The sequence below is a fragment of the Sylvia atricapilla genome, chromosome 7 (genome assembly GCF_009819655.1).
Source record: "Sylvia atricapilla isolate bSylAtr1 chromosome 7, bSylAtr1.pri, whole genome shotgun sequence".
Lineage (NCBI taxonomy): Eukaryota > Metazoa > Chordata > Aves > Passeriformes > Sylviidae > Sylvia > Sylvia atricapilla.
The window spans coordinates 27,864,940-27,892,772 of record NC_089146.1 but is presented as its reverse complement, the minus strand read 5'-3'; the positions used below and the strand labels follow the sequence as shown (position 1 = coordinate 27,892,772).

General features: G+C 42.4%; 2 protein-coding genes across 2 annotated transcripts in view; both read right to left on the bottom strand.

The window, feature by feature from the left end:
• SEC22A (SEC22 homolog A, vesicle trafficking protein) overlaps positions 1 to 872 on the bottom strand; it is a 47,194-nt gene extending 46,322 nt beyond the window's left edge. Inside the window, exon 1 of the mRNA XM_066323084.1 lies at positions 858 to 872. The gene's annotated coding sequence lies outside the window, so the exon portion shown is untranslated. The remainder of the gene's footprint in view (positions 1 to 857) is intronic.
• Positions 1 to 27,833, bottom strand: part of PDIA5 (protein disulfide isomerase family A member 5) — a 97,469-nt gene that overhangs the window by 13,238 nt on the left and 56,398 nt on the right. Inside the window, exons 12-14 of the mRNA XM_066323078.1 lie at positions 18,337 to 18,407; positions 16,867 to 17,030; positions 14,176 to 14,306 (exon numbers count right to left, since the gene is read on the bottom strand). Of these exons, the coding sequence (XP_066179175.1) occupies positions 14,176 to 14,306; positions 16,867 to 17,030; positions 18,337 to 18,407 (366 nt within the window). The remainder of the gene's footprint in view (positions 1 to 14,175; positions 14,307 to 16,866; positions 17,031 to 18,336; positions 18,408 to 27,833) is intronic.

Below are 27,833 nucleotides of genomic sequence, written 5' to 3'. Positions count from 1 at the left end.
AGGGGAAGAGAAGCAAGTCCAACAGGCCAGACATCTTTCACGGATGGAGAGCAGATGTCCAGATATCCTGGGTTAGGGTGACTGCTGCTGGCCGTCCTGGAGACCTTCCTGCTGTTCACCACAACCGGGCAACCCCTGAAGAGTTTTACAGACACAGCACACAGGAACCCCAGAGCTTTGTATGGGAAATGGGCTGATACTTCTTTGTACCACTGCAGCATTGAACTAAAGGCCAGCTGATCCCTTCCTCAAATACACACTGATTTTACTCAAGTATTTCAGAGAAAGTCACAGAAAGGAAATGAGAACTGTTCTCTTGATTCGAGGTTCAGATGTGAGTACTCTTAATTCAGAAGCAATGCCTACAAATTATTGTCTATTAATAATTTACACTACTCTCAAATTATCATTACTATACTAAGTAAGGCTTTTAAAAGGAAAGTACCTGCATATGTGTAATAAATTATTTTTTTAAACCCAGCACAGAGGCTGATCCCAAGCAAAGACTCAGGACACTATTTTTTGCTTAGATGCACATTAAAAAAGGAATATGGATGCATTTGAGTCAAGCCTGTGTAGTGCTGGCAAAGGAGTTAATCTTGGTATTATTTCTGGATAGGAACATAAAAATCACAAAATGAGTTGCTCACAAGCACCAATTACAGCTTTACCAGTATTTTACATGATGAACAAGAGTCTGTGTTACTTTCAAATCAGGACTGAACAAATGCCCTCTCAGGAGACTTGCAGCCACCCTCCTAAGCTACTCTCCCTTTCAGCTGGCAAGAAAAATAGTATCTGTGCATAAACACTGCACACCCCCTTCCACAAAGGAAAGGCTAAATACCCCTTCCAACTTCACCAAAATGTAATTTCATTGCTTACATGCACTGCTGTGAATTTTAGAGCATTTTTTCCTTCAGAATAGGATTCTGAAAGCACTGCAGTGATACTGTGTAAATACACTGAGAGTCTATGCAGTAGCTAAGAATACCAGAAAGTCAAGGGGATGTTTCCTGGGAAACTGAGGCACTTGTGTAAATCCATCTTAATGGCTTCAAACTCTTTATGCAGCACGATGGCAGCTGTGTTTCAGAGGTAGATAGCACAACGTTCTATAGTTTGCAAACTATTGACCTTGTTGAGTTGTTCATCATGTGCCTGGAAGAAAATGGCCGAGAAAGAAAAGGAGGAGGAGGAAGAAGAGAAGAAGGAGGTTAGGGTTTCAGGCTGCTCCCAAGTCCATCAGCCCACTTTGGTGACCCGTTTTCTCTCTTTCCACTTGTCTGGCCTGTCTGCCTGGTACTGAGGAGCCTGCAGGTCAATTCAAGCCTGCCTCTTAACAAATGTTGGATAATTTCCTGTACTGGGGGGGACTGCCTCGGTTGACTTGTTAACACTGCTCTACACAAATAAATCAGAACTGGTGACAACATCTAAAAAGAATTTCAGAAACAAAAAATGGATAAAAATCAGGCACCTCTAAAACAGGAACACTTGTTCTTAACTACATGCTGCAGATTTTCTGGAAAGCACTTCCAACTGTTACAGTAAAACACAAATGCTCCTAAAAACTTAAACCTTTCAGGTTCCCTTTTTTGCTTATGATCTTGAAATTTAAATTTCACCAGAGAACATCTTTTAAACCCTCAATAAAAGATATTTCAGGACAGTAAGGCCTCTCTCAAAGCCACTAGTGAAGTTGTAGCAGGTAAGAGCTCTTCATGAGCCACATTCCGCAAGAAAATGAGAACACAAATGACAAGCATATTCATCCAAACAAAAATACCAAATCCGGTACCAAATCATGAGAAGTTACCTTCATTTACCCATCTGAAGCTCCATCCCTCCTCCCTTCACTTCTCTCTTGGCCCAACCTCCTTTCTTTACTGCACTGTGCTCACAAAACTAAAACACAACCATATGGCTTTTGGCAGAGCTGCCTCCAAGTCCAGTAGGCATTTTGTTAGCCTTGGACATCCATCCACGGAACAGATGTGAATGCTACACTGAATTCCCAAGGAGTTTCAAGGAGTCACTGAAAAAGGGGGAAGGAGCACATCATATGGAACAGCAGAACTTCATCTGTTACAACTTAGAAGGATTGCCAAATGCAGCAAACACTTGGAAGTCACCCAACCCAGTCATTCTATTTAAAGCACACACGCCAAAAAAAATAAAAGCAGAGGTTGATGTCTTCATTTTGACAGACGGAAAACTTGTTCTCCCCATTCCCTCTTCACACCCACTATCACACGTTTATTTTAAGTGTTAACACTATCTTCTAGATTCGAAAGTGCAAGGAAAGGAAATGTACTGAGCACAGTACAGGAGGATAGGAAGTGTGCAGCTTCCTTACAAAGGCTTTTTCAGATGGGCTGCAATGAAAAGAGATTAAACCGGTGGCGTATGAAGGTGTGGGTTAGTTGTCAAGAACCAAAAAGCCCTGCCCCTTCTCAGTCACTATGGACTAAACGAGTGGAAAAATTCATTTTAGTTCAATAATTTGGATCCTATGGTAAGCACACAGACTTCCTGCAAGGACAAGAAGTGGAATTTTTACTGAGCAGCACTGAAAGCAGCACTTCTGGGAGCAGAGCCTTCTGACAGAGATGCAGGGCTTTGCTTTAACAATTTTCTTTTTTCATTTTTACAACAGTGTCAAATTTGATCTCAACAGGGTTAAGAGCAGATGTGAACTGAACAGTAATTTCCTGTGCCTGACTTGAGAAACGTGAAAGAAACATCCAGCCTTTCCACAGGATCCCAGTACTGACACTCAAAACCTCTATCATTCCTGCACATCTCAAGATAATTCCATTTCCTAGTGCTGAAATACAGTTGCATCACCTGGTGGGAAAACAAGAGAACCTGCCACCCCAGGCAAGTTGAGTAGCATGTGCTGGGACCATTCTCTGTTCACAATCAGCAAACAATACAGCTTTAATAGAGCTCTGGCCAGGCACTCAGCTCTGTGCTCAGAATCTGGCTCTCTGAAAAACCCCCATGCAGTCCATCGTGGCATCTGATGGCACAAGGGCTGCCTGCTTAAATCATAAGTCCCTGGATCCTTGTGAAAACACCTGCAACTGAAGAGTTCTGAAGTCCTTTTTGTCTCTGTACTACAAATTAAAAGATTTACACCAACCCAGTATTTTCTACAAGGTTTTTCTCCACCATTCATGTTGAAAAGTTGGTAGGAGATGTGGTACAGTCACAGCAGGCACCATCACATTCCTCACCTTGAAAAGCAAGTAGTTCTCAACTGAGCCAGTATATGAGAAATATGGTTTCTGTGGGAAAAATTCAAGAGGAATGGTCTATGAACAGCAGACGAGGGAAATCAAGCAAGCAAGCAAGCAGGCTTCACTCAGAGCCATTATCACTGAGGGGAGAGGGAGTCAGATTAAATCTCCTCTAATTAGAGAGGCATTGAAAAGAAAGTTACTGGGTCTTTAGGGAGATGGAGTGATGGAAAATATATAACCCAGCTTATTTTCCATGGACTGGATTTACTGATAGCAAGAACAACCTCAAGGTTCAGCACCTTCTCAAGGTATCTTCGAGGAAAGATGCAGGGAGCCAGCATTGGTTTGGGCACAGAAAGGGGCTGGAAGTTCATTCTCATGGAAACACTGCTTTGAGGACTGTGGAGAAGTAAAGAGAACTGCATGGCTGAACTGGATGTGATTTCCAAAATGATGCCACAACACATTTGTTACGTGATACAAAACAAAGATAGCACATGGGGAAATAGAAAAACTTAATTAAATGCTCCCATCACCTTGTGAACTGCTTTTTTGTTTTTTAAACAAAAAGCAGACTGAGGAAAAAGTAACATAAACACATTTTTTGGATAAGGTAAGAATGACACAAAATTGATATGATATGGTAGCAATTGACAAATTTTCAGACATAATAATAATACCCTGTGAAAACATTTTCCATAATTGCAGGATCCCATGGGATGCAGATGGGATGCAAGGAGGATTTCAAAGCAGTGGAACAACCTAGTGAATAACCTACATATCTTTATCACATTTAAATGGAGAATTTTCCATTGAACAGGGCTTCTTTTTTTAACCAACTAATTGTTTAGAGATAATAGTGACTCAAAAGTAAAACTTAAGAGAGTCTTAAAATTTCCGTGTACAAAGGTATTAGGACCAGATGGCAATTCCAAAGATGTCTTGAGAGTAGTGCATGAAACAGATGCACCCTGTTGTACAACAGTCACCTCATTACATTTAAAATAAAATTGTGGCAAACTTTCAGAACTGCCTAAAGGAATCAAGTCCTCTTTCCAAAAAAACAGGTTTCCATTTTCTTAAATATGAAAAACATCCTTTAAGTTAGGTTACTTCATGCTTTGTTTAATTTGAAACTACAAAGCCCAGTGCTATAATATAACCTCTCTACAGCTGAACAGTACAAGGTTAATTCAGTTTCCTTAGAAGAGTGGAAGTTGTATTAGCATAGCACAGAGAAGAAAGGTGAAGCTGTTTTTTAATGAATATAAATCAAAAGCTAACAATTTGTACAAAATAGATAAAGGAAGCAAATGGACATCAAAGCAGTATCTACAGTCAGCAGAGGTAATAATGATGCTTTAAGTATATAAGGGGCTTTAAATGTATTAGAAGCAAAAGAAATCCAAATAATGCTAGCAATATAGCTTTGAAAGAAAATGATGGAGTTGTCAAAAAAAGCTTCACTGAATATATAAATTAAAATAGTAAGCAGATGTGGAGAGGGCTTCTATGCCTGGCACCTCTGAAATGCTGTTTGCAATTCTGGGCCCACAAGTCAACAATGAGTTCAAACTGGAGAGGGTTCAGAAGACCCATAAGAAAAACAACAGAACTGAAAGATGTGTTTCATGGCGAAGGGAGTCAAGAAGCTCAGTGTGTCAACAGCTTAAATCCAAAGATTAAAAAGTGATAAAAATTGAGAAAAGTCAGTCTCTAGATTTCATTATAACGAGCTATTCAATCTGGCTGCCAAAGGCTGAGTAAGCTCCAGAGCTGGCTGCATGCTGAAGCCGGTCAAATTTAGATGGAAATTCACATTCCCCATCACTAGTGATTTTTAGTCTGAAAGGAAATGGTTTTCTAGAAGAGATGCTTTCACACAGTGGCTCTGTACCTGATCAGAAGACAGCTGTCCTTGACTTGCATCGCTGAGCTGAGACTGCCACAGCAGTGACATAGTCTGGCTGTCCCTGTGTCACCATCTCCAAGTGGCTGGAGCTGCAGGAGGCCAGCACTGCCCGTGGGTCAGGCAAGGACAACAACCCTTGCCAATCCTAACCTGAGCATCCCAACTGGAACACTACAGCAGCACAGACTGGGCATTTTGACTTCAGAAAGCACTACCTTATACCTTCTGCCCACCATTAATACATAATGATTTATAACCCTACCCTTGTTGTTGCCGTGCGTGCTTTCAGCATCTCGTATGCAATAAAATCTTGATAAATAAAGTAACAAAGCGGTGTGCATATATTTTACATGAGATTTCTTTTCAAGGACATAGTTTAATCACGCACACATCTTAATGTAGACCGCTTTCATATTAAACACACTAACTTAAACTGTCAGTACTTTCGTAACCAAGTCCTGGCCAACTCCTTAGAGGGGGTCTGTGATTTGCCCAGTGATTTGTGAGACCGTGGCATTTGTGTCTGTGCTCTACCCTCAGCATGAGAAAGGGCTCTGCTCCCCCCTCAGCCCCCGGCTTCCTTTAGTACCTCTCAACGGGTGATCTCAAATGCTTTAACTAATATCAATTAATTACGCTTCAAATTGCCCCTAAGAGAGACAGACGTGATTATCCCCCTCTGTCATTACATCCAAGGTTAAGTAGAGTCAGGAAGAGGTTAAGTGACTCACAGGGCTCACAATGCTGCCTGACAGGGAGCTGGGCTGCAAGGTGCTGACTCCATTTGTTCAGCTGTGAAACCATCAGGGCCTCAGAGGGCTCAGCACGTGGCAGGATGGAGCCCTCAGCGTGCAAAGTGCAGAGCAGAGAATGACTTTCCAATTCCCCATCTCTGCTTGAAATCATCACCTTTTAAATAACAGGGGTAGATAGTGCCCTCCGTTATTGGTTTTTAAATGACTGCAATTCTAAGCAAGTGCAAGCAGCAACTCTGCACAGCAATCAAAGCCAGCCCGGGAGCCTCCACACTGCAGAGCCAAGCAAAGCCTGTTTCCACTTCAAGAGTTCCAAGCGATTAACTAGAATTAAAACAAGAATATTACTTGGTCAATCAAGGAAAGACAGGCCACAGACAGTAACTGCGCAGATAAGAGCTGAAAAAGGGTATACTGCCTAAACCAATGCAATTTGTGCAGCTACAGGAGTTACTGAATCCACAGGCAGACTTGAGGAAGGCATTTGCAGATGTAACTGAAAGGTTTAATCACTTTGTTTTACTAATAGAGAACTGGAGGGCCTTTTTATTGCACATCTGGACCCAAAGCTCATTTGATGACGTGACCTGACACCATGGTATAATCATATCTCTAAGACACCAGATATTAGTAACTGAAAGAGGGTGATGTGTCCTTTGATTTGAAGAATGTTATGAGGCTTTCAGTTAAGCATCAGGTCAACCAAGGCTTGTCTGACTAATCTTAAAAACAGGCAAACTACTTCAAATTTCATAGCCTGCTGGTGGCTTTTGTTGAGTTTTTCCCAAGCTATCTGAACTCTTATTTTGTAACACCTTGGAGGTATACAAATGAGACAAAATATACAAACCTCAAATTATTGGGAAATCAGAGCCATGAGACACGAACAATTGCAACAGCAGCAACAAAGTCATCAGAACAGGACAAATTGTAAAGTGAGGAGTGTAAAAAGACCTGGCACAGTAGTTTCATCCACTACAAAAAGCAAGGATATAACCGACTGAATTACAAATGACATGCCACCACTCCGCATTTGGCAACAAGCAATTCTTTGAGATAGAAAGCTGTACAGCAAGTCACCTCTGGACAGAAAGAGTGTCAAGGTCAGCAGTTACACCTAGAACAAACCTGAGCTCTAGTTCCAGCAGACCTGCATTTTCCACTGTGGCCCTGGCCTGTGTAGCCGCAGCTAACCAAGCCAACATCAGCCCTGGCTAACTGCAAACACAGTTACAGAGCAAACGAAGTAATTTTGCCATCTGACATGCCAGTGGACACCACTAATAGAAGATACACTGCTAAGTTAGCAACAGCCAGCAGAGCACTGGAATTTCAGCTGTGTTGATGCTTAAAAGCAGCTCCTGTCAAGACAATGTTACACATCACCAAAAAAAATCATTTGTATTATTGGAAACGGGTTTCGTGACAGTGCAGAAGGATGGGTGGCATATTCATAATTTCTTAATGTACCCACAGTGACACTGCACCAACACAGCTGTGTGTCTGTGAGGAGAGAATTCCATGGAGCAAGAGCACGCACTTCCCTCCTCCTCCCTTCTCAAGAGCTGGAGCTGTTTATATACAGGCAACATTCTGCACGCCAAATCAAGAAACTGTAACATTTTGGGGTTACAAAGGAAGAGGGGTTGGATCACCCCAACAACTTTTAGTTTAATGTCACCACTCCACCAGAGCCGCTGTGAGCACTTTGTGACGGTCACGCAGAGTCTGGGGAAGCGCCTCAACTTCTGAGCTGAGAGCAGTTCAAACTGTTCTCTCGGCACTAATTACTCTCCTCGGCACAAACGCTGGGGCTAAGAGCAGTTCTGCCAGCCTGATTGCAGAGCCCACTCTATAAATCCATCCTTTATCAAACCCAGCCTGTTAAGGGTCTCTGTGGCTCAGCACTATTTACAGCGACAGGAACACACCTTGGTAACGAGAGCACCACTGATGCAGGAGAGAAAGCAGTTAGTGGCAGAGCTAACATATCAAAATTCTGCAGTGCCAGCCCACACAGGATTTAAAGCCTCATTATCAGAGGGTCCAGACCTTACCTCTGCCTCAGAAAACAACCAGAAAATCCTTCCTGCAAGGGTTTTTGCCTTGAAAAAGATTCTTTCTGTTCAGCATGTTTTTAATAATTTTTGATAGCTTAAGCTTCATTTACAAACGCACACATTTTGTTCAGGCTCTTTGATACAGCCTCCTAATCAAAACTTAACAAGATGTGCTTGCAAGTGACAGGAAAACCTCTTGGTGGGAGCCAATCTGAGGCCATCATGGGACACTAAATTCATCTGTGCTGCTGCTTTGCTCCGCACATCTGAACTCATAAACTCAATTGTCAAGTATGTTCTCCCCCTCTGTGCATCCTTCACACAGAACTATGTCACCCAAGTCTGCTGAGTGACCCAGCAGAGACCCAGACTGCTCATCCCAGGCCCAGCAGCCACAGGCTGAGGCCTCTCAGCCAACAGAATTTGCCATGTTTTCCTAAAGCAGTGCAGCTTAACCAAAACACAGCATTAACTCCCCAAAACTGCCTGTGCAAAGGCTGAGATATGGTGCAACCAGCTTTGTCCAAGCTTGCTCCAAAAAATAGGAAGGATGAAAAGGAAACACTACTGCTTCCTTCAGAACAGCTTTTTAGTGACAGGTTGGGCCCCAGGGCGGGAGGAGCACACTGCCCTCCTGGCTGGCAGCATTAGCAGCTAAAAGCCATGTGCACCCTCCGTGCTCACAGCGTGACCCCCTCTGGCAAGAACTCTCAGCCAAGTGCTTTCTGTCACTGGATATTCCTTGATGCATAACTTGGACAGAAGAAGCCAAGCAGTTTCTGTTGTGAAAACACAGAGAAGGAGCATACCAGAATACAGAATAATTAGAATTTTGAACAAACTTTGTGGGTAAAATGAATGCAGGTTTGCTTAGCTCTCAGCATTTTATGTGCTCCTGATGAAACACACAGGGATGAGCGTGACTCATTCAGTCAGATCCCTGTCTGATTTCTTACTGCTGAGGAAAGTCCTACCTGATTTCTCACTGACTTCTAATGGTGGCCAGGAGTTGACCCATCAGACAACAGTGATGTCAATATTCCTGCTTTACTCTCTTTGTTTTACATCAGAACAATACCCAGGTACTGTCTCCCACAAACACCTTACATCAACACACAGCCTTTTAATGGCTCCAAAAACATCCCAAAGTCTTCTGGGACTTTATCAGATGCAACACATATTAGGTACCTTCATTCACTTCTTCCAGCCCTGAAAGAAAAACTCTACAAAAAGGTTTTAAGTAAAGAACCAAGGAGGCTAATGTCTCTAACTGCACATCCTCTTGCAGCAGTACAGCCACTTGCTCTATCCAAAAATACTTCATTAAAACCATCCTCAGGATGGTTTACTTCTGGGTGTTCTTTGGGTAACCCCTGTGAGTCAGGCTTCGCCAGAAAATAACTTTTTCCAGCTGATGAAATTCATTTTCAGTGAAGTGAAAGTTTCACTGCTGAACACAGAACTGGAAATCAGCTCCCAGCAAAGCATTTATTAAAAATACCCATTCTGTGAACCCTGTTGAGTCCCACAAATTGAGGCCATTTGGCAAGTCAATAACACTGGCAAGTGCCCCCCTTATGAACCATTAAAAAGGAGCACTTTCCCCTGACTACTTCCCATTGCTGCTGAAAGTCTTTATTTTTTAAAAAGTGCTTATTAACTTGTGTTTTGACACTAAAAGTAGAAACTGAATGAATTTGATAGGTGCTGAGTCCTGCCACTAAAAATGACTGATCTAAATACAGAGTGCCCCCCTCCTCATCATTTGGACCTGTTAATGACTGGTTTATTATATATAATTCCTTTCTGACACAGTTGATTCATTTGTAGTCTCTTTGGAAGCAGCAATCTCAACCAAAAAATGACATTCTTGTAACTTAAAAGTGGACATTTTCTGTTTCTGTGCAAGAATTAGCAGGGGGTGTAATTAAACCTTTCCTGTTTAGACAAAATCAGAACTGGATGAGAAGGAGAAAAACAACCCAAACCACAATCAGCAAAACCAAACCCCAAACCAAATTAAAACCCACTGTGTGTCTCAAACTTCAGTATTCCTAGAAATACAGCACTGCTGTGTTGGAAGGAACTTCTGGAGATCATCTAGTCTAACTCCTTTGCTCAAAACAGGGTCAACTACAGCAGGTTGCCCAGCACTGTCTCCAGATGGGTTTTGAATATCTCCAAGGGTCGAGCCTCTTAGGTCAACTTGTTCAAATATTCAACCCCAACCATAGTGAAAAAACCCACCACTTCCTTTAAATGTCTAAGCAAACTTTCCTGTGTTTCAATTTGAGCCCTTTGCCTCTTGTCCTCTCCCTGGCACTGCAGAGAGTCTCACCTAGCCTCAATCATTCTTTTTTTCCCTCAATTCTGTTTGAGTAATGCAGCAAAAACATCGCCAACCACAAAGACATTATTTACTGGAACTTTTGTTACCCTTTGTGATTCTGACAACTAATCACAACCAACTGCTTCTATTTTGCACAGTTTTCAGTGCTACGGTAGTAGGAGGTTAAAATTTAATGCATTGTCAAAGTCAAATCTCAATTATCTGGAATAACGGAGTGGAGAGAGCACATAAAAGTAAAAATGCAGATAAAACACATCCAGATAAGCTACATGAACAGGGAGGACATAAGAGAAAGAAGAAAGAAAAGTCAGGGCACTGATCCCAGAAGAGGCGCTGATGCAAACGGGTCGGCCCAGGACAACTCGTTTAGTGCTGCGAGTGTTGAACCAAGCTCTGGGTGTGGAGCACAGCTCTGCAGCCACTGCCCTCCCCACCCTGACTGTTCAGCACTGCAGTCTACCTGCTCTTGTCCTTTTGGCTCACTTCCCAATACAGTCTGTAGCCCCCAAATCCTGTTCATCCATGTACCAAGCTCCGTGTGCACACCAAACCATACTCACAATAGTTGTCTCCTCTCCCCATTTCTGAACAAAGCCAAGCAGTTAAAAAAGTAAACCTGAAGTAGCTGATGGAACTAGTACTCCAAGGACTGAATGATGGAAAAAATACAGACACAAATCCCATAAACTCTCCCCAAAAGCTTCTCAAATGCTGGTGCATTAATCCTACTGCTCCAACCTCTCACAGCAGTCCATACACACACTTGAGGCTTCATGCTTCCCTTCTGCAGATGGTACCATTGTCTTCCTCTTATTTTAGGCACTTTTGAACTTAAAGGTACATGAGTGGGATGGCAATTACGTCTTCACAAGAGCTGCACAAGGGTCCAGAGAAGATCTGGGCCAGGTGCTGTGCAGCAGAGATGCCAGCAGCCTGCCCCAAGTCCTATCCCTGAGGAGCTCTAACACATGCCAGCCCACACTGTGTGGCATGGTACAGACCTACCCAAAGGACATCTGGAGGAAGATCTGCTCCCAAGTCATTATTGGCACAAGCAGCACTGGGTTTTCTGCAGCAGGCACTTTTTCCCAAGTCAGTACTAGGAACCTGCCCCTATTCCTGCCTCCTGCCCCAAATCAGTCATTAGAGCACACACAGACGCCACCAGGCAGGAAAGGGAATGTGAAATCAAGATCTCTGAGATGCCAAGTCCACAGGAGCAGATTTCTTCCCCCAATAATTTCCAGAGTCTTGATTCTGATTCTCAGTCCTTAAAATATTCCACAGGCACGAGGAATAACCTTTACGCTTCGCCCGTATTCCAGGAGACAGAGTAATGAGTTCCCTATCTTTTCCATGTGGATGTAGCAGTCTTCTCCTGCAGAGGTAAATCACTGTGAAGCTCTGTTCAGTACCATTAAAGCCCTGCTCAGCTCAGCCCTGAGTTATCGGCGCAGCAGCAGATTGGTGGCTCTCCTATACATACTAAGTAATTGGACTGGAAGCTGCCACAGGAAAGCCAGATCTCATTTTAATTTGCATCTAAGATATATATCTCTGGCCTTTGCCTAAAGGTTTGTCACTCTAGCTGAAAGTTTGACAAAGGTCAGAATACTCAACTTTCTGCTTTAAATTCTAATGACAGATGAGAGATACATTTCTTAGCATAAATATTTATATATAAACATATTTTATATATGCATGTATACACACCCCCCCAATCCTAAAATATCTCAGCATATGTGTAAGTGTAACAAATATTGCCACAGAGCCACAAGTGAATGGAGTAGCATACTGAGAGTCTGCCCTGACCCAAGCTGTGGATTTGAATAGAAAAAGAAAATTTTTTGAGGTAATGGGACCTTGAAATTTTAGCAGTGTTCCTTCTGCACTAAAATAAGCAAGTTAAGATTAATTGGCAATATAAGCTCCAAGAAGTCTCAAGATTGAGAAGATGCTAAGCAAAAGCTAATCTACCATATTTATCAGGAAGCACATTATCACTGCACAAAAACTAAAAACATATAGTGATTTGAATAATTGTAACTATTCTACTGCATTAATGTTTATTTCATAGAAAACAGAGATTTAAAATACTCATCTGGTACTTTCCCCTACGCCCAACAAAGTGCAGGCTTGTTGCATTCCCTGCGTGTGCCTGCTTTGTGCTTTGCTCACAGACACTTCCACACTTAGAGAGAACAACTCTGACAAATCAGAAACTGCGTGACCCACGTACTGACCCCACAATAGCAATGCTCTTAGGAGTCACAGGAAGGCCAGATGGGGCTCCAGTTAACACCCCTCCGTCCTGTGTATAGGTGGTCTCATGCAGCACTGTGTCAAAAACAGTGCAAAAATGTGTCTGAAGGGCAGCCTCAAAGGACCCAACAGTTTTACATCATGCAAGCCTTGCTTTTACAGCCTGCTCATACAGAAAGGGCCAGGCTGATCTTTACTCACCCCTTCTGAAGTAAGGGTGGAAGTCAAATGGCAAAAAAATTAGCCCATCAGGCAAGTTCCCTCATGCTTTCAGCCCTGGGAGATGCATATTCATCGCACATAGACTCTTAGATTCTTGGTCCTTTTTAAGGCCACGTTTAAAGCAAACTGTCTTAAAAAGATGCAGCTAAAAACCAAAAGTGAAATAAATCCCCCTTATGCAGAAAGTCACTAATCGGGTAAAGAGAACTCAAAGAGACAGTGAACTCCTAAATCTTACCATTTCATGTGCAATCATTTAATTTTAAAATTACAATTTGCTCTTAACTAGCTGAGGTCCATGAACCAGAAATTCCTGGTACACAGGCAATTTTAAGTCAATAGGTGGTGGGAACTGGGCTGGAGAATGGATTATGTCCCCTTCTGTTTTCTTTTAAAACCTTCCAGAAATCTCCCTCCTGAACAGCACCCCTGCTTTCTCCCACATCCCTTCATATGAGCCCCAAAGCATTCATGTTTAATTCTCTAACAGAAAAGCAAAATAAGGGGCTGCCTGATTAAACATTAAGGACCTTTTTCTCTCTTTATGGAAAATACCTTTGATTTAATGGGAACAAGCTGGTAGCTGTTTATCTGAAGGTTATCCATTAATTGCTGGCCATACGATATGGAAGATTTTTTTGCATCTGTGGGGGGCTGAGTCATGGTGCCATAAAGGCATGTTAATAGCATCTAATATTAAATACCTGGATTATCTTCTGCCTTTGATAAACCTCTCAAAAGTTAACTTGTACCTAGTGTCTCTATCTCTGGGACAGCAAAGGAAAACAGAAGAGGTCCCTCTCATTCACCTTATTTATAAAAGGCCCAATTCTAAACTTCTCTAGAAATATTCTCAGGAACTTCAAAAACAAAGTGATTATGTGATGCATGCAAAACAATCTGGAAGGAGGAAGCTATGCCCCTAGTCCCAGTGGAGACTTAAATGCAGATTTATGACAGACAAAATTTATTCCATCAAAAGTTGTTCTCCACCTCGTGGACTGATTCCTCCTACACTACTGTATTGATTTCACCACTGAAGGGCTGCACTAATGAATCAGGCTCTCCATGTCCACTGTGCTACTATAAAGGATCCCATTTTGTTATATGGACCATAAAATACAGCAGAGGAAAATAAATCTGTTTTGTTTCTGTATGGCTGCCTGCTTTGGTATCTGCATTAAATAATATAACCATTATATACTGTTTTGTTTCCATTTATAAAGATACAAATGATGGTGTCAATGATGCTCCCATGCACTTATATTCAGAATCAGTTCTTTACCCTTAAATGTCTGGGGACAGCAAGGGAATTCATTCAAGATTTCATAGAAAATGCAGGGCTTATAAAAGGTTATTTACTCACATGGTGCATAGAACATGACAAGCGTGTGCTTCTTCTTCTTCAAGGACTCCCTGAAGTCTTCTCCAGCAAGGTGGATAACACTGGTCTGTTTTTCTTCCCATGCAGGCTCAGGTGGAGGTGGTGCTTCGGGACTAGAAAAGAAAGACAATGAAAATGTTTCTGGAAAGCAGATAAAGGGACAGCATCATCCTGGTCATAATTAGCATGCAGAAACTGATGTGAAAAATCCTTCAGGGTGCCTGTGCAGTAGAAAGACATACTCAATATTTCCAACATGAGGCAACAGCAAAAAAGATGTAAGTTAATTTCTGGAACTCAATAAAAATATAATTTAAGTGACTGTAGTCAGGCATATGAATAGAAATGTCGAATAAAGACTTCCTGCATTGCATCCAACATCTGGGTGGAAAAAAACATTGATACATACCACTGTATCTTCCACAGGCATGAACTGAGAAGACAGCAAGCAGGTGGAATCAAAAGGCAACTGATATAGAACAGCATCTTCCATTCAAACATCCTTTTTGTACTCTTTATGGCTATCAGGCAAACTTCTGTAACGAATTTAATGACCTTCTCTAGGATTCAGATATTAAAGTCAGGATGCAAAAATCAGCATCATTCCACTTGGAATACTGGGGGTGACTGAACCAGAATATTTTACTTTGGTAGAGAATGTCAGGTTTCAATTATGACTGCACATACTGGCTAGATCAGAGCAGTCCCGCACACCTAGAGTGTCTCTAACAAAAATTCTGCTATTCAGTAGTTCACAGACCTCTCTCAGACTCATTAAATTCATTCCTGCTGTATCTTAAATAGTGATTACTTATATAAAATCATCAGAATGGTGCCACGGTATAAAGACCTTCATATGTCGCCTTGGTAATAAATTAGCTTTTCAGACTTTCCTGACACTTTGAATGACACCATTTTAAGTTGTATCAGGTACATAAAAACCAAATGGAGAAAAACTCAATTTTTAAAGTCCTTCTCAAGGTCACTTGGTGAACATTCATTGTATTTCCACCATTACTGATTTTCCAGTTTTTAGAGAAAGACTTAGATGTGTTTCAGAGAAAGAGAAGAGTTACACAGTGTGTCCTTTAGCTGAACTCCTCTATGAACACAGTTGTTATGAGCTATCACTGATAACAGTTACAGAGGTGTGATGTACTTTCACACAAACTTTTCCATTCTGACCTGGAATAAGGTACCCAGCAACTGGTAAGAGCCTAGTGTGGCAGCACAACCACCAGAAACGAACCACAGCCAAAACCCATGTGGCTGCAGCCACCCACTGAGACAGGTCTCCACAAGCTGTACTTTTATCACCAGCCTGCACCCCAAATGTATCCCTCTTTCCACCAGTTTCAGTGCAGCTGTGTCAATTCTATCCCTGGTCAGAAAACAAGGATGTTGTTCTACTACATCTCTATCTGGGAGAACATCCAGGAGCCAAGAGCAGGAGACAAGCTGTCTGGGCTTCACCTGTATTGCTGACTAGCTGAGGACGCAGACAGAAGTCTTTAAGAGCCACAGCAGGATCCAGAAGAATTAACACTACTTCCCTGTTCCTGACTGCTTATTCACCTGCCAGTATGTACAGGCAGCATCAGCCTGACTGTTTAACTCACCACAAATTACACAGTGCTCAAAAGAGTCAAGCAAAGCAGTGAAATGAGGACAATGACTTAATGTACAATACAGATACAGTAGCTGGAGCCTGCGTGGGCAGGGAGGCCAAGGGAAAACCATGTCTAAAAGTAAAATACAGATAAAGCTCCTCAACATGCCACAACAATACTGCCAGACCATATCTATTACCTGCTCTGAAGCAGTCAGAGAGAAGAGGAAGAGGAAGAGGAGAGAAAAAACCTAGCACAACCTCCTTCTCCAGCAAATAAGAGGTGGAAGATAAAGATTACACTCCTCATACCAACTGCATGTAATAGTTAAATGATTAAAATATTCACAAAACTCTGGCAGGTTTTCTTCCCCTTGACTAATGCAGAAAATACATTAGGCTTACCTAAAGAAAATGCATATTTTATATATATATATGCATACTTTTACATACATGCATATATAATGCAAACTTAAAGAGAGAATTGTACCAGCAATTTAATTTGAAATGGAATTATTGTCATCGTTTTCATATCAAACTTATTTCTGCATATTTCAGCACACCACACAAAGAAAGTTGGTTATTGCACTCAGAGGGGCTGGTTTTGTTGGTCTCACTGGCTTTCCTTCAGCCCCACGTGGGTGGAATTCTAGGCATTGGCTCTGAAATGCTGGAAAAAGAAAAGTGCAACTGTAGAAATTCAGTTACTAACACTAAGATTTGCTGCTTTGTATAAAGAGGGAACAACAAATGTTCTGTTTATTTTTCAGAGCCATTGCTATTCCTTTTCCGGGGAAAGGCTTAAGGTATATTTAAAAAATATTTATTTTGGGAAAGAAATACCAGGGCAGCTATGAAAAAATCCACAGCAAATAAAGGATTTGGTGTATTAGAGACCATGATTAATATACATGTTTCTGTGGGTTTGAATACTGGAATTCAGTGTAGTTTTGTTAGCAAGGGATTTAGGCAGTGTTGAAGCTCTGTTTAGTTCCTCACCAAAGCCATCTGGAGGAGTCACTGACCAGGAACCCAAATACTATCTTAAAACCCTCAAAACTTACTTTTGCAGCCAGTCAATGATCTTCTTCTTTGTTCTGAGGTGTGGCAGAGTGTATTTCTCCTCTCCATCCTTAAAATACTTCAAAGTAGGAAACCCTGAGATGTGATATCTTTCTGCCAGCGCCTTGTTGACAGTAGCATCGACTGCTGCAAGGACACCTGGACTCTGAAACAGAGATCACCTCCAGTAAATCCCAGCCACATATACACACCCTTTCAGCGGGACACAGTGAGCTTGAGGGCAATCATTCATGGTCTAGCTGCCTTTGCTGCCTCTAGGACAAGAGGACATAGTCTTAAGTGGTGTCAGGAGAGGCTTCAGTTGGACATGAGTAAGAATTTTTTCACATAAAAGGTGATTAGCCATTGGAAGGGGCTGCCCAGGGATGTGGTGGAGTCACCAGCCCTGGAGGTGTTTAAGGAAAGACTGGATGTGGCACTTGGTGCCACGGTCTAGTTGACGTGGTAGTGCTTGGTCATGGGTTGGACTTGATTTCAGTGGTCTTTTCCAACCTGATTAATTCTGTGATTTTGTGCACAGCCATACAGAAAGACACAGAGGACTGATGCAAAACCAGAAGAGGACATACTATGGACTAAATGTTACCAGAGTCTTACTTGTTCCCCTCCCATTTCTGAAGGATTTTCTTTATATAATTCACTTTATAATGCTTAAGAGCCATTCCCAGAAATTGCATTTCCTCCCAGAAATCCCTGTTTCTCCCAGAAGAAACAAGCACTGCTAAAGATAAGTTGACTTTAAGGCAAATTCATCTTTCCCTAACTTGTGGACATCTTTTTGTGGACCACCTTTAGACACACAGAAGAACAGGCATTTGTAGAGCGTGATTCATCAGATCTTTGTTTTTCTCATCTCGTCCTCTCCAACAGCAACAAAGGAACTCTAGATGTCTCCACAGAAGATGCCTAAAGTATGGGGGAGACCGATTCTACTTCTCCTCCTGCATGGCATACACAGCATGAGACTGAATCAATAACAATAATACTTGTATTATTGGATCTCTCTTCTCCAGCCATGCTGATGGGGCACTTATGATGAAGCTAATGGAGTGGTGCAACCATTAAAATCAGGATATTTGCAACAGGGATCAAACCCTTTTGTTTTTTTTCCAAGTCTAATTCATAAATAAAAGCTTATGTTTCTTCACATTCAATGCCTTTAAGTAAGGGGAAAAAAATCCATTTTTGGATTTGATCATATTATGTATAAGGCCTACAGCAGAATACATAAACATTTTTCGATTTTGTTTTCATTCAAGACAGAATGTTCTTTCTCAGACTTTGGCAGGGCTCATGCATTAGCGATGAGACTGTACTTTGGAAGCACATTTTGAAGGGTCCTGTGGGAGGATGAGAACAGCTGAATTTGTTGTAGGGAGAAAAGTCACTTTTATTACTCTAGTTATTTATTACTGATTATTTGAAGGATATAATAGAGGAAATTAGCTTACATCACTGGTTACATGGAGAACCTCTGCAGCCTTCTCATATTCTGGCTTCATTTTCTTACAGTGCCCACACCCTGCCAAAAAAAAAAAAAATACAATTAAGTTGTATACACCATGGTTATTGATTGACCCATCCAGCCATTATCAAAATCCAAAATGTAATAAAGATTTATTAGAATTTTGTACACATTTTACTTAATATATCTGTAAAGTCTAGTATGATATAGGATTTTGTCCAAAATGGACACAAAGAATTTAAATAAAGAATTTAAACAAAGAATTCAATTTATTAATAATAACAACAACAATAATAGTACACTCCTGCTTCCACACCCACACCTCTTTCCTTACAAAAAGTACTATAAACATTTGTCAAGCCCATTGCTTCTAGCATGCTCTTGGGCAAGGCACAACCTCACCCATTTCAGTTTCCAAATCTTTATCTGGTTTAAAAAGAAACAACACAGCTCCTCACGTGACTTTGTGACACTCATTGGAGGCTTAATAGAATGATATAATTTGAATTCAACTGCACTGATAATAAGCCCTGCTTTACAGTGGTGCAGCATGTCCCTGTAGCAAGGATTTGCACTGATTTAATCACATCAGTGTAATTACACCACCACATATGTTCCCAACATAAGCAGGATCTGTAAAACTGAGATAATGGTGCTTTCTCGCTTGTGAGAAGTTCTCCAGAGATCTGCCATTACTTCACTGCTAAGTGCTGACATTACAATAAAGTAAAATGAATGCATGAGTGAGAAAAGCAGACTTAGAATAAATTATTTGGGTGTAAATTAAACTGCTTTCAGCTGGTGCAGTTGCTTGCAGGCAGGCTGAATTTTCAGGCCCAGGCAAGGGTTCCTGCTGCAACGTGAAGTTTTACACTTTGGCACCTCCAGTGCAATTCTGAGCCTCAGTGACAGCCCCTGCGCTGTCCCCAAGGGAGTGGCAGCCCCTCTGTGACAGAGCACAGGGACAGGGTGGCTGGGGTGACCACCCAGCACGGTGAGGGTGGTCAGACTGGAGGTGCACTGGGACAAGGCGCTGGCACAGCCCCGGTGTGCTGTCTTCGCCTGCCCAGTGCGCTGCAATCCCCAGGCAGAGCTTTGCTGCACCTCTCCCTCTTGTCTGCAGCAGCAGCCAGCTCGCTTTCCTGAGCTGTTATTGTTGGAGTGGGCACTTGAAAGCCCAGACTTTGCTGAGCTTTTGAAAGTTGTACCAGAAGATATAGCTAGAAATGTGTTTCAATGCTTGCCAGCAAAAGCCGACTCTGAGATGTTCGGGGAACAAGGCTGGGGCTATTTTTATACCTCTGTCCAAAAGAAAATAAACCAAAGACTCTGAAGCTCAGTGCTGCTTTGTTTCTCTCTAATGGGATGACTGCTGAAGCCAGCAGACACAAAGCTGAGCCTGAACTCAACCAGACAAACATGTTTTATGTAGCACAAGTCAAAAAGTGTTTGCAGCAAGAAGCAGTAAGATGTCCAGGTGTAAGTAACTTCACCAGAGCAAACAGAGCCACCACAGCACATCATGGAACACTTTCAGGGCATGTTTATACAACAGGGTGAACACATCTGAAAAACAACTGCAAATCCCACCTAAGAACTACAGCAAATACCAAAGCTGTTGATCTCAGACCAGCTCCTGTTCAAACACCAGCTACAGTCCACAGCGCTTAGTCATCTGCACAGAGACCACAGCACTGAACAGCCCCACGCCATTCTTCTAAGCAAAAAGCAATAATGTGGTAGGAGCAGCACAACAAGGGGAGCTCAGCTGGTGGAGAAAACTTTGCCTTATTTTGCACCGTGGTGTGAGAATGCTGGGAATCTGATGCGACAGCTTCACAGGTGAATTCAGGAAGAAGCGGGGACAGGCTGAGGAAGAGTTACTGTCTCAGCACTGCTTATCTTGGTTAAAAGCACAAAAGAGGCTGGCAAAATGATTTATTTGCCACCCACAGAAAACTTGCAGGCATATGGCTTTGTGTAAGGGGCTGACAGATCCCTCTGACACCTGCCCAAGTTGATTTATTTCTCCTTTTAGGAGCAGGGAACTTTATTCATTTTGTGCTCTTCCTCGCTTTTAACCAAAGCGAATTCCCAGTTCAGATACCTGGGAACTTCTCTGAATTAGGTAGCTTAAGTCTGTACAAACAATGATTTTCTGCAGGGCTAACTTCACCTTGGTGGGCTTTACACAGTGTGTCCCTTAGCCACAGCAAGGTTCATACTGTGCTCTAGCCACAGCATCCATGTAATCCACTCTATATTCAAATTATACTACAATCATTAATTAGATCTGATCAACCAAAGGCATCAAAAACCAGAGTTTTCACAAAGCTATGCAGAGGAGAAAAAAACCAAACCAATAACACAGGCACATTTTACCCAGAAAACGAAAAAATATCCAAGCCTCTGAAAATCATGTAAGTAATATTTTGGATCAAGATATCCAGACCATGAAATGTCACTGTTCCAGGCTTTTTCATGAACATCACACGGACACAGCACTACTGACTGCCACAAAGCTAACTCACTTCAAGCTTGAAATAAAGGGAAGCAACATCAGATCTTTAAAAAGCACTTAAATGCAAACTGAAGTCTTCAAATCTTTATCGTGAATGTTTGTTCTACTCCTGACAGAGGACAGCATGATGTATTAGCCTGGAAAAAATCACAGCATTAAACTGAACCTGAGAGAGGGACAACAAATTTTAAGAGTTTCTCCCACAATAAACTATGCTTTTCTGACTGTCTTCATGAGAATTTTGCCTGCTTTCACCTACCATTGTAGAAAAGGGGACATACAAATTAGAAGTCAGACCTACACACTGCAAATCAATTAATCTCTCTTATGATTATTTATCCTATCTTTGACTAATCCTGTGAATATTGCCATTAAATTTTTGAGGCCAGTGAAAAGTTATTCAAATTAATTCCAAGGTCACTGCCTCTCCTTTGATTGCTACATTAGGGTGCTCAGCAGCAGCTTCATCCCTCTGTGCTACGCTCCTCTAGCTTTCTGATCATAAAATGAGTGGAGAAAATAACAAGAACCCTACAGGCCCTGAGGCCAGATGCTCCTGTGTGCTGCTGGGACAATGGAAGGAGCCCACAGGTCTGCAGTGGGCATCTGTGACAGATGTGCTTCTGGAAGATGCACTGTCCTGTTCAGTGTTTACTGATATTAAAACTAAAAGACTAAGCAATGGAAGTGACTCATTCAATCCCAGGTGAGAAGAAGGGCAGCAGTCAACACAAGGATGTCCTGTGCCTACTCCAAGCACTGCCATCCTCTGAGCCTCTGTGGGTCACGGCTGGTGGGAACACCAGGAGTCTTGTAGGTGTCTATCCAAGAGAACTCCCACAGCCTCAGTCTTCTCTTGCAGAAGACAGGCAGCTGCTCCAGAGGTGCAAGACAGAGTTACTCTCCATCTGGCAGCAGAAACCAGTCCAGGTTCAGTGCCTGGTTCTTCTGACCAGTGCAGGACAACTCCTCTGAGCTCTCACACCTCATCTTGCTCCTCTTGCACAAAAGGAGCCCCAGGCTGCTAGGGCAAGGCTTGGATTGAAAGAGCACATAAATAAGCAAAAAGGAAGTGTTACAAGATAAGGGAAAAGAAGTCAAAACTTACAACAATCAGTGCTAGGACATCTGGTATGCACCCTTGCTAACCATTTTTAAAACAGATGTCTAAATGAAGTAAGAATTCTCCTTTCCCAGTTTATTTATAATCAATCTTCTCACTTGCACTGCGCAGATGGGCAGATAAGCAGCTCCTTCCTTTGGTGTAGTCACTGTGACACAGCTTAGCTCAGCTGCACCCCCAGACAGTGGTGATCAAAGGACCCCATATCACCCCAGTGCAGACAAGTCACCTCCCTCCAGGCCCCACTGCAGGGCAGAGGACAACACCTGCTCAGCACTTTGTCCTTTGTAGTGTGACCATATGCAAATGTAGAGGCAAAAGCCAAGTGTGGACAGAGCAATGCTGAAGTGAATGGCCGAGCAGCACAAGGACAAAGGAAAGCCTAACAGATGTACCAAGCAACTCTTTCCCCAAGGAAATATCTGTTACAGCAGCCTGTTCAGCACCATGGCAAAGACTTGCAACACAGTTGCTCCAAATCTTTTCAGAAATGAACTAATACAAGTACTTTTACTGTTAGAACCAGGTTTTACAGGCAGAAAACCAGTCAAGCAGCTCCAGCTAAGCTCCTGCATATGCTATCTCAGTGGTGTCCCAAGAATATAAATCTCTGTTTGTCATTCACTGTTTGCTGCTTTCAGGTTATTATGACTATATAAATAAATGCCATGCTTTTGGCCATGTCCTCTCATTTCAAGACAACATTGTCTGAGGATCTGAAGTGTGCGTGACAAGCAAGAGATAAAAGACAACATCCAAGCAGTTGTGAAGAAGCAATTTCTGACATCAAGAACCCTAGAGGTAAACTAAATTGCAAATAAAGATTTTAAAGAATCATTACATTTCTGTCATCAACAGAACTGCTCGAATACTGTTATCATGTACCAGTTATTTGTCGTATCATGCCAACTCTATATCCATCTATAGCTGCATACCAAAAATACCTCCATTAGCCTGATGAGAAAACAAATTTGAAGCACAAAACATGCCCTGCTTTCAGCAAGTGGGCCACTGGCAGTTCAGAATACACTCATAGAAGATTTACAAACAACTTCAAGAAAAGAAAAGAAAGTAAAAAAAATCAGATGCACCTTCACCCTCTAAACATTTAACACTTGGGGATAACACATTGGTTTCTCCATTCTTATTCCCAGAGGAGCAGTGACCTCTGAAAACAGCAGAATAGCCAGTTCTTCTAAGTCAACATTGTTAGCTTTGAACTTGCATGCCTACATATAAAAGCAGGAGTATCTACATGGAGCATGGGAGACACAGTCCTTGCAGCCACAGCAAGGACACACAAATGCCAGGCAGCCCTCTTCTCACCCACGCAACAACACAAATGTATTCTCTTCTACCATGGAAGTCTGAAACATGCAAAGACTTCTTATGCGTCCTGTAAAAGAGGATCTCTCAGGTCTGACATGAGGCAGTCTACAGCTCCTTCACCAGTGTAGGAGAGCATAAACTACAACAGCTGCAGACTCCCTTGCATAATTTAGCCATCTGCATTGCAGACATCTGATGGAAAATCATCCACAAATTTGGCAGGGAGGGAGGATGACAAAAGCAGCTGTTTGTCCCCATAATCACAGGTATGAATTTGCAATCATGTTGGTTGCATGTTCACTTAATAGTCACAATGGTCAAAGCAGTCAGGCCATGCCATGATCTCCATGAATGAACATAAAAAAATCACTTTAGGAAGGATCAGGAGCTCAAAGAATTTTGCACAATCTTTTCCCTCTGGGTACTTACTCCCACCAAACCATTCATCCTCTCACCAGCAGCACTGCACACCCAGGTGAAATTCCAGATACTTAAAGACAACGTTTCAAGACTTTATGCTTTCTTTTAAGAGGTGTATTTTCAACATCTTTAACATGAATTCAACCTTGAATTCAAATTTCCAACAGCTAGAAATGTGCACATACATACACAAATCCAGACACCCCACCCCCAACACTGTATTTTTAAAGGCAGGTTTGATTCCATCAGGCATTACATTGCTTAGAGATCAGCGACAAGCAAACAGCTTTACGGCTTTACAAAAGACAAAGCCTATGAAAGGTCAGCCTGGAAAAGACTCAGAGGAACTAGAAATACAGAATTAAAAGGAAAGCACTACAGCAGTTTGGATTATTGCAGTCATGCTACGCGGTTGCAGCGAATGCCGCGGCTGCGTGGGCTGCACAGTTCATCCCAGAGCACTGCAGCGCCTCGGCCCCGCCATCATCACCACCTCACTGGCATTACCACAGGCAATCTGTGCGTGCAATGAGCTGTGCAAATCCAGTCCCAGCATGGGCACACAGAAGAAAGTCTCTGCCTGTGTCCAGGAGCCCTTCAGTGCGAAGCTGGGGCACAAAATCATTACAAATTGGTCACTGTTTCTCCTGTCTGTATGACTTGCTGAGGCGGTAGTGACCCAAACCCAGACACCATCTTATCTTTTCTATGGTGGCATAATTTCTTCCCTCCCAGCATTACTGAAACTGCTCAGGAGAAGAGTCGTAACAGTTTGAGACAGCTGTAGTATGAGTTAAAACTATTTATTTATTTTTAAAAAAGACAGTTGGATGCATTTCATAAATCAGATCAAACTGGGAAGAGAGATCAACTAAACATATCCTCCAGGAACTCAGTCTGCAGCTGAGCCATATTCACAGCTCCACCAGAAGGGCCACCTTTAGCCAGCAACAGCCCTGGACAGGGGGGCAAACATGGAGTGGGTCCTGCAGGCTGCCTCCACGGGATTTAAAAGACAGCAGCTCTGGTGAACTGCACAACACACACTTCTGCCTTTATTTCTGGTCACACTGGAGCGTATCTTCTGCTGACTCAGGCCCAGGGGAAAGGGTGAATATTCTCCAAGGCTAATGTCAGTCAGAGGCTGCTGCCTCCCAAGGATTCCTGGGAGTCAGGCAAGGAGAGAGATTTCTGCTCTATCTTGCCCTCAGTGTGCATTCTCTGCTTCTGAGCTCACAGGGGGCCGTGGCTGAGCTGGACTCCTGAAAGCAGCCTTTGAAAAAATATACCCCATCTGCACAGCACAGACTCCAGCACACATCCAGGAACAACCTCAAAGTTAATCATCATCTTTAAGTAAAATAAACTAAAACAAAAAATCACACGGTTCCTTATTTTCATTCCAAAGGTGGTTTCAGCTTCTGGCTACTGGAGATTATACTGCACGTATATACCAAAACTGCACATATACACTCTCACTCAAGACTGTGGTGCAAGTGCAGAAATCAGTGTTGGGAGATGATGGTGCCTCCTCCCATCCCTCTTGGGAGGGAAAAGAAGTGAAGGAAGGTGGATCAGCTGGCATAGGGAGATATGAATTACACTTCCTACACCAGCTCTGAGGAACATGGCCCTGAGTAGGTGTTGAAAATTAATCTTCCCCTATTGAAATGTGAGACAACAGCATGGTTGCCTTAAGGTGAAACTCTTGAGAGTTTATGAAAAATACCACCAGAAGGTTTCCTTCTCAATTAAGCCAGAATTATTTTACATCCAAAAAAGGTTCTTCTCCACTGCCAGGTAAACAATAAAATTCTACCTTAAGGAGGGAAGAGAAGTTGCATTGCTTTCCCTCACACTCTTACCCTACTATGGAAGACTTTATGCTTTGAATTTAGCAGTGAAAATATCAGAGAACACAGGTGAGATGAAAGAGCCTTGAATGTTCAGCTCACAAAAACAGCATAACCTGTGAATTCTTTCCTACGATGCAATTTATACAAGACATCAGCAAAATACTTGCCATGCAAAGAGATCTTCCCGAGAAAGGTACATCCCAAGGAACTCAAGCTCATGGGGCAGGGGTGTTAAAAGGAATGATGACATTGAATATTACTGTGAAGATATCTGGAAAGGTCACATTATCAAGAAGAGATGCTATGCAGAATGCACAGTTTTTGTCCAAAGCCACAGCAGAAGTGGCACCCATCTGAGATCTACTCACCTATTTAGGAGAAGTGTGCAGGCACAGTTGCCAACCACAAGCAGCCAGAACCCCAGTAAACACAGCTCCACCATCAGCACAATGGCTCAGTGTCCAAGCAATGGATTCATTTATTAGTAACTCAGAAAAATGGCATCACTTGCCAACTCACCGTCTGAAAGGGCACCAGGAGCAGACAGGCAGGCAAGCAATATCTCACTCTAGGTGTCTCTGTTCACTATTTGCCCTTTAGATAAGTTCTCTACCTTCCACAGAATAAAAGTTGAAGCCATAAAGTATTTAGGAAGATAAACCTGACAATGAAAATTCCACTGGTAATGACTGAAGTAGCAGAGATACTGTAAGGCACTTTCCTAACAAGAGCCCTGCAGAGTATATTGAGCTTATCCAAGCAAGAAAATTAATTTATTTAAGAAAAAATAAACCTGGAGTCTAATTCTTAAAGCTAATTCCTACTGTTACTCCATCATTAGAGACAAGCAAAGTAAACCTATAAAATAAGTTATGCTTCATTCCTATCAGAACTTACCACAAGAGCAGTAAGGGCTTATATGTACCCTGGGGTCAAGCTTGCCAGGAGGACAGTCACCCAATTCATGCACTCAAATGTGGATTTTTAACAGCTAGAATTACCTAAGTCCTCTAAAAGACCCCTCTGAACACCTAAACAACCTACAACAAATACCCAGAGAATGAGGCCAGTCTCTCTTCAACCATCACCTCTCAGCTGCTCCTTGGTGCTCCAGCAGCTACTCCTATGTCACAGGCTGAGTCAGTCGATAAGGACTCGTTAGGAGAGAGGGAAGGCAATAATAATGTGAGAAATGAGGCAGCAAATCCCCAAAGAAACTAATGTTCCCTTCACACCACCTGCCACACATTCACATGAAGCTTTTTTTCTGATTGGAATAGCCTTTGCAAATGTCTTCTTTAATAGAGAAAGTAATTGCTCCCAATTGGAGATGAGCGCACAGCAATGCATTTCAAACAAACCTCCCAAATTTCACAGCCCCCAAAACCCACATTTGGTCTCATTTCCTTCCTCCTTTACTTCTACCCTGCACTCTGCTCAACACCCACGACTGCCTCCAAGTAAATTATCCAGTGTACACACTGCGCCCCCAGAACAGCATCATGCCACAGAGCAAGCCAAGATCCAGCCCAAAGGTAGAGCAGCCCAAAGCACCCCACTTTTTTTTTGCCACTCCCTGTCATGATGCTGAACCAGAGCAAGTCAAGGCTCCCCCTTTTAGGCTTGGCATGAGGTGTAACCAGGTTGTGAGCCATCAGCTCCAGCAGCGATAATCTTGTCTGAGCTCTGTGCTCACCCAGTGGCAGATGGGGTTTCCTAAACTTGGGGGCCAAAAAATTGATGTCTGCCACAAGCCAGGGAACACCAAAGGCAAAATCCTACTTCCTTCACGTTAATCAAGACTTTGCAGTGCTCATACACCTTCCATATCTCAATTCCTGCAATCCTGGAGCAGCGTGCAGCCTGGCCATGGCTTGCTAGATAAAACTCCCACACAAGGTGAAATGTTATCTCCACTTCACAGGTTGGAAACCGAGACAAATATTTAGTGACTTGGGTTGTGACTGTACAAATCAAAGCAAAGCAAAGAACTAAACTTTTACATCTCCAGGCCAAGGCTATCGCTTTTATCACTGGATCATCCTTTTTTATGACCATGCCCTGCTCAAAGAGCACAAACTGCTTCAAAGAGACAATAATCCCATATGAACTGTGTACTCCAGTATCAGAAGACTGACAAAAAAGAGACAATGGTCTCAGTCATTACTGTCTTCGACCCTTTCATTAGGTATCCTATCAAGTTTTACTGCGCAAGATAATTATCAGGATTCTTA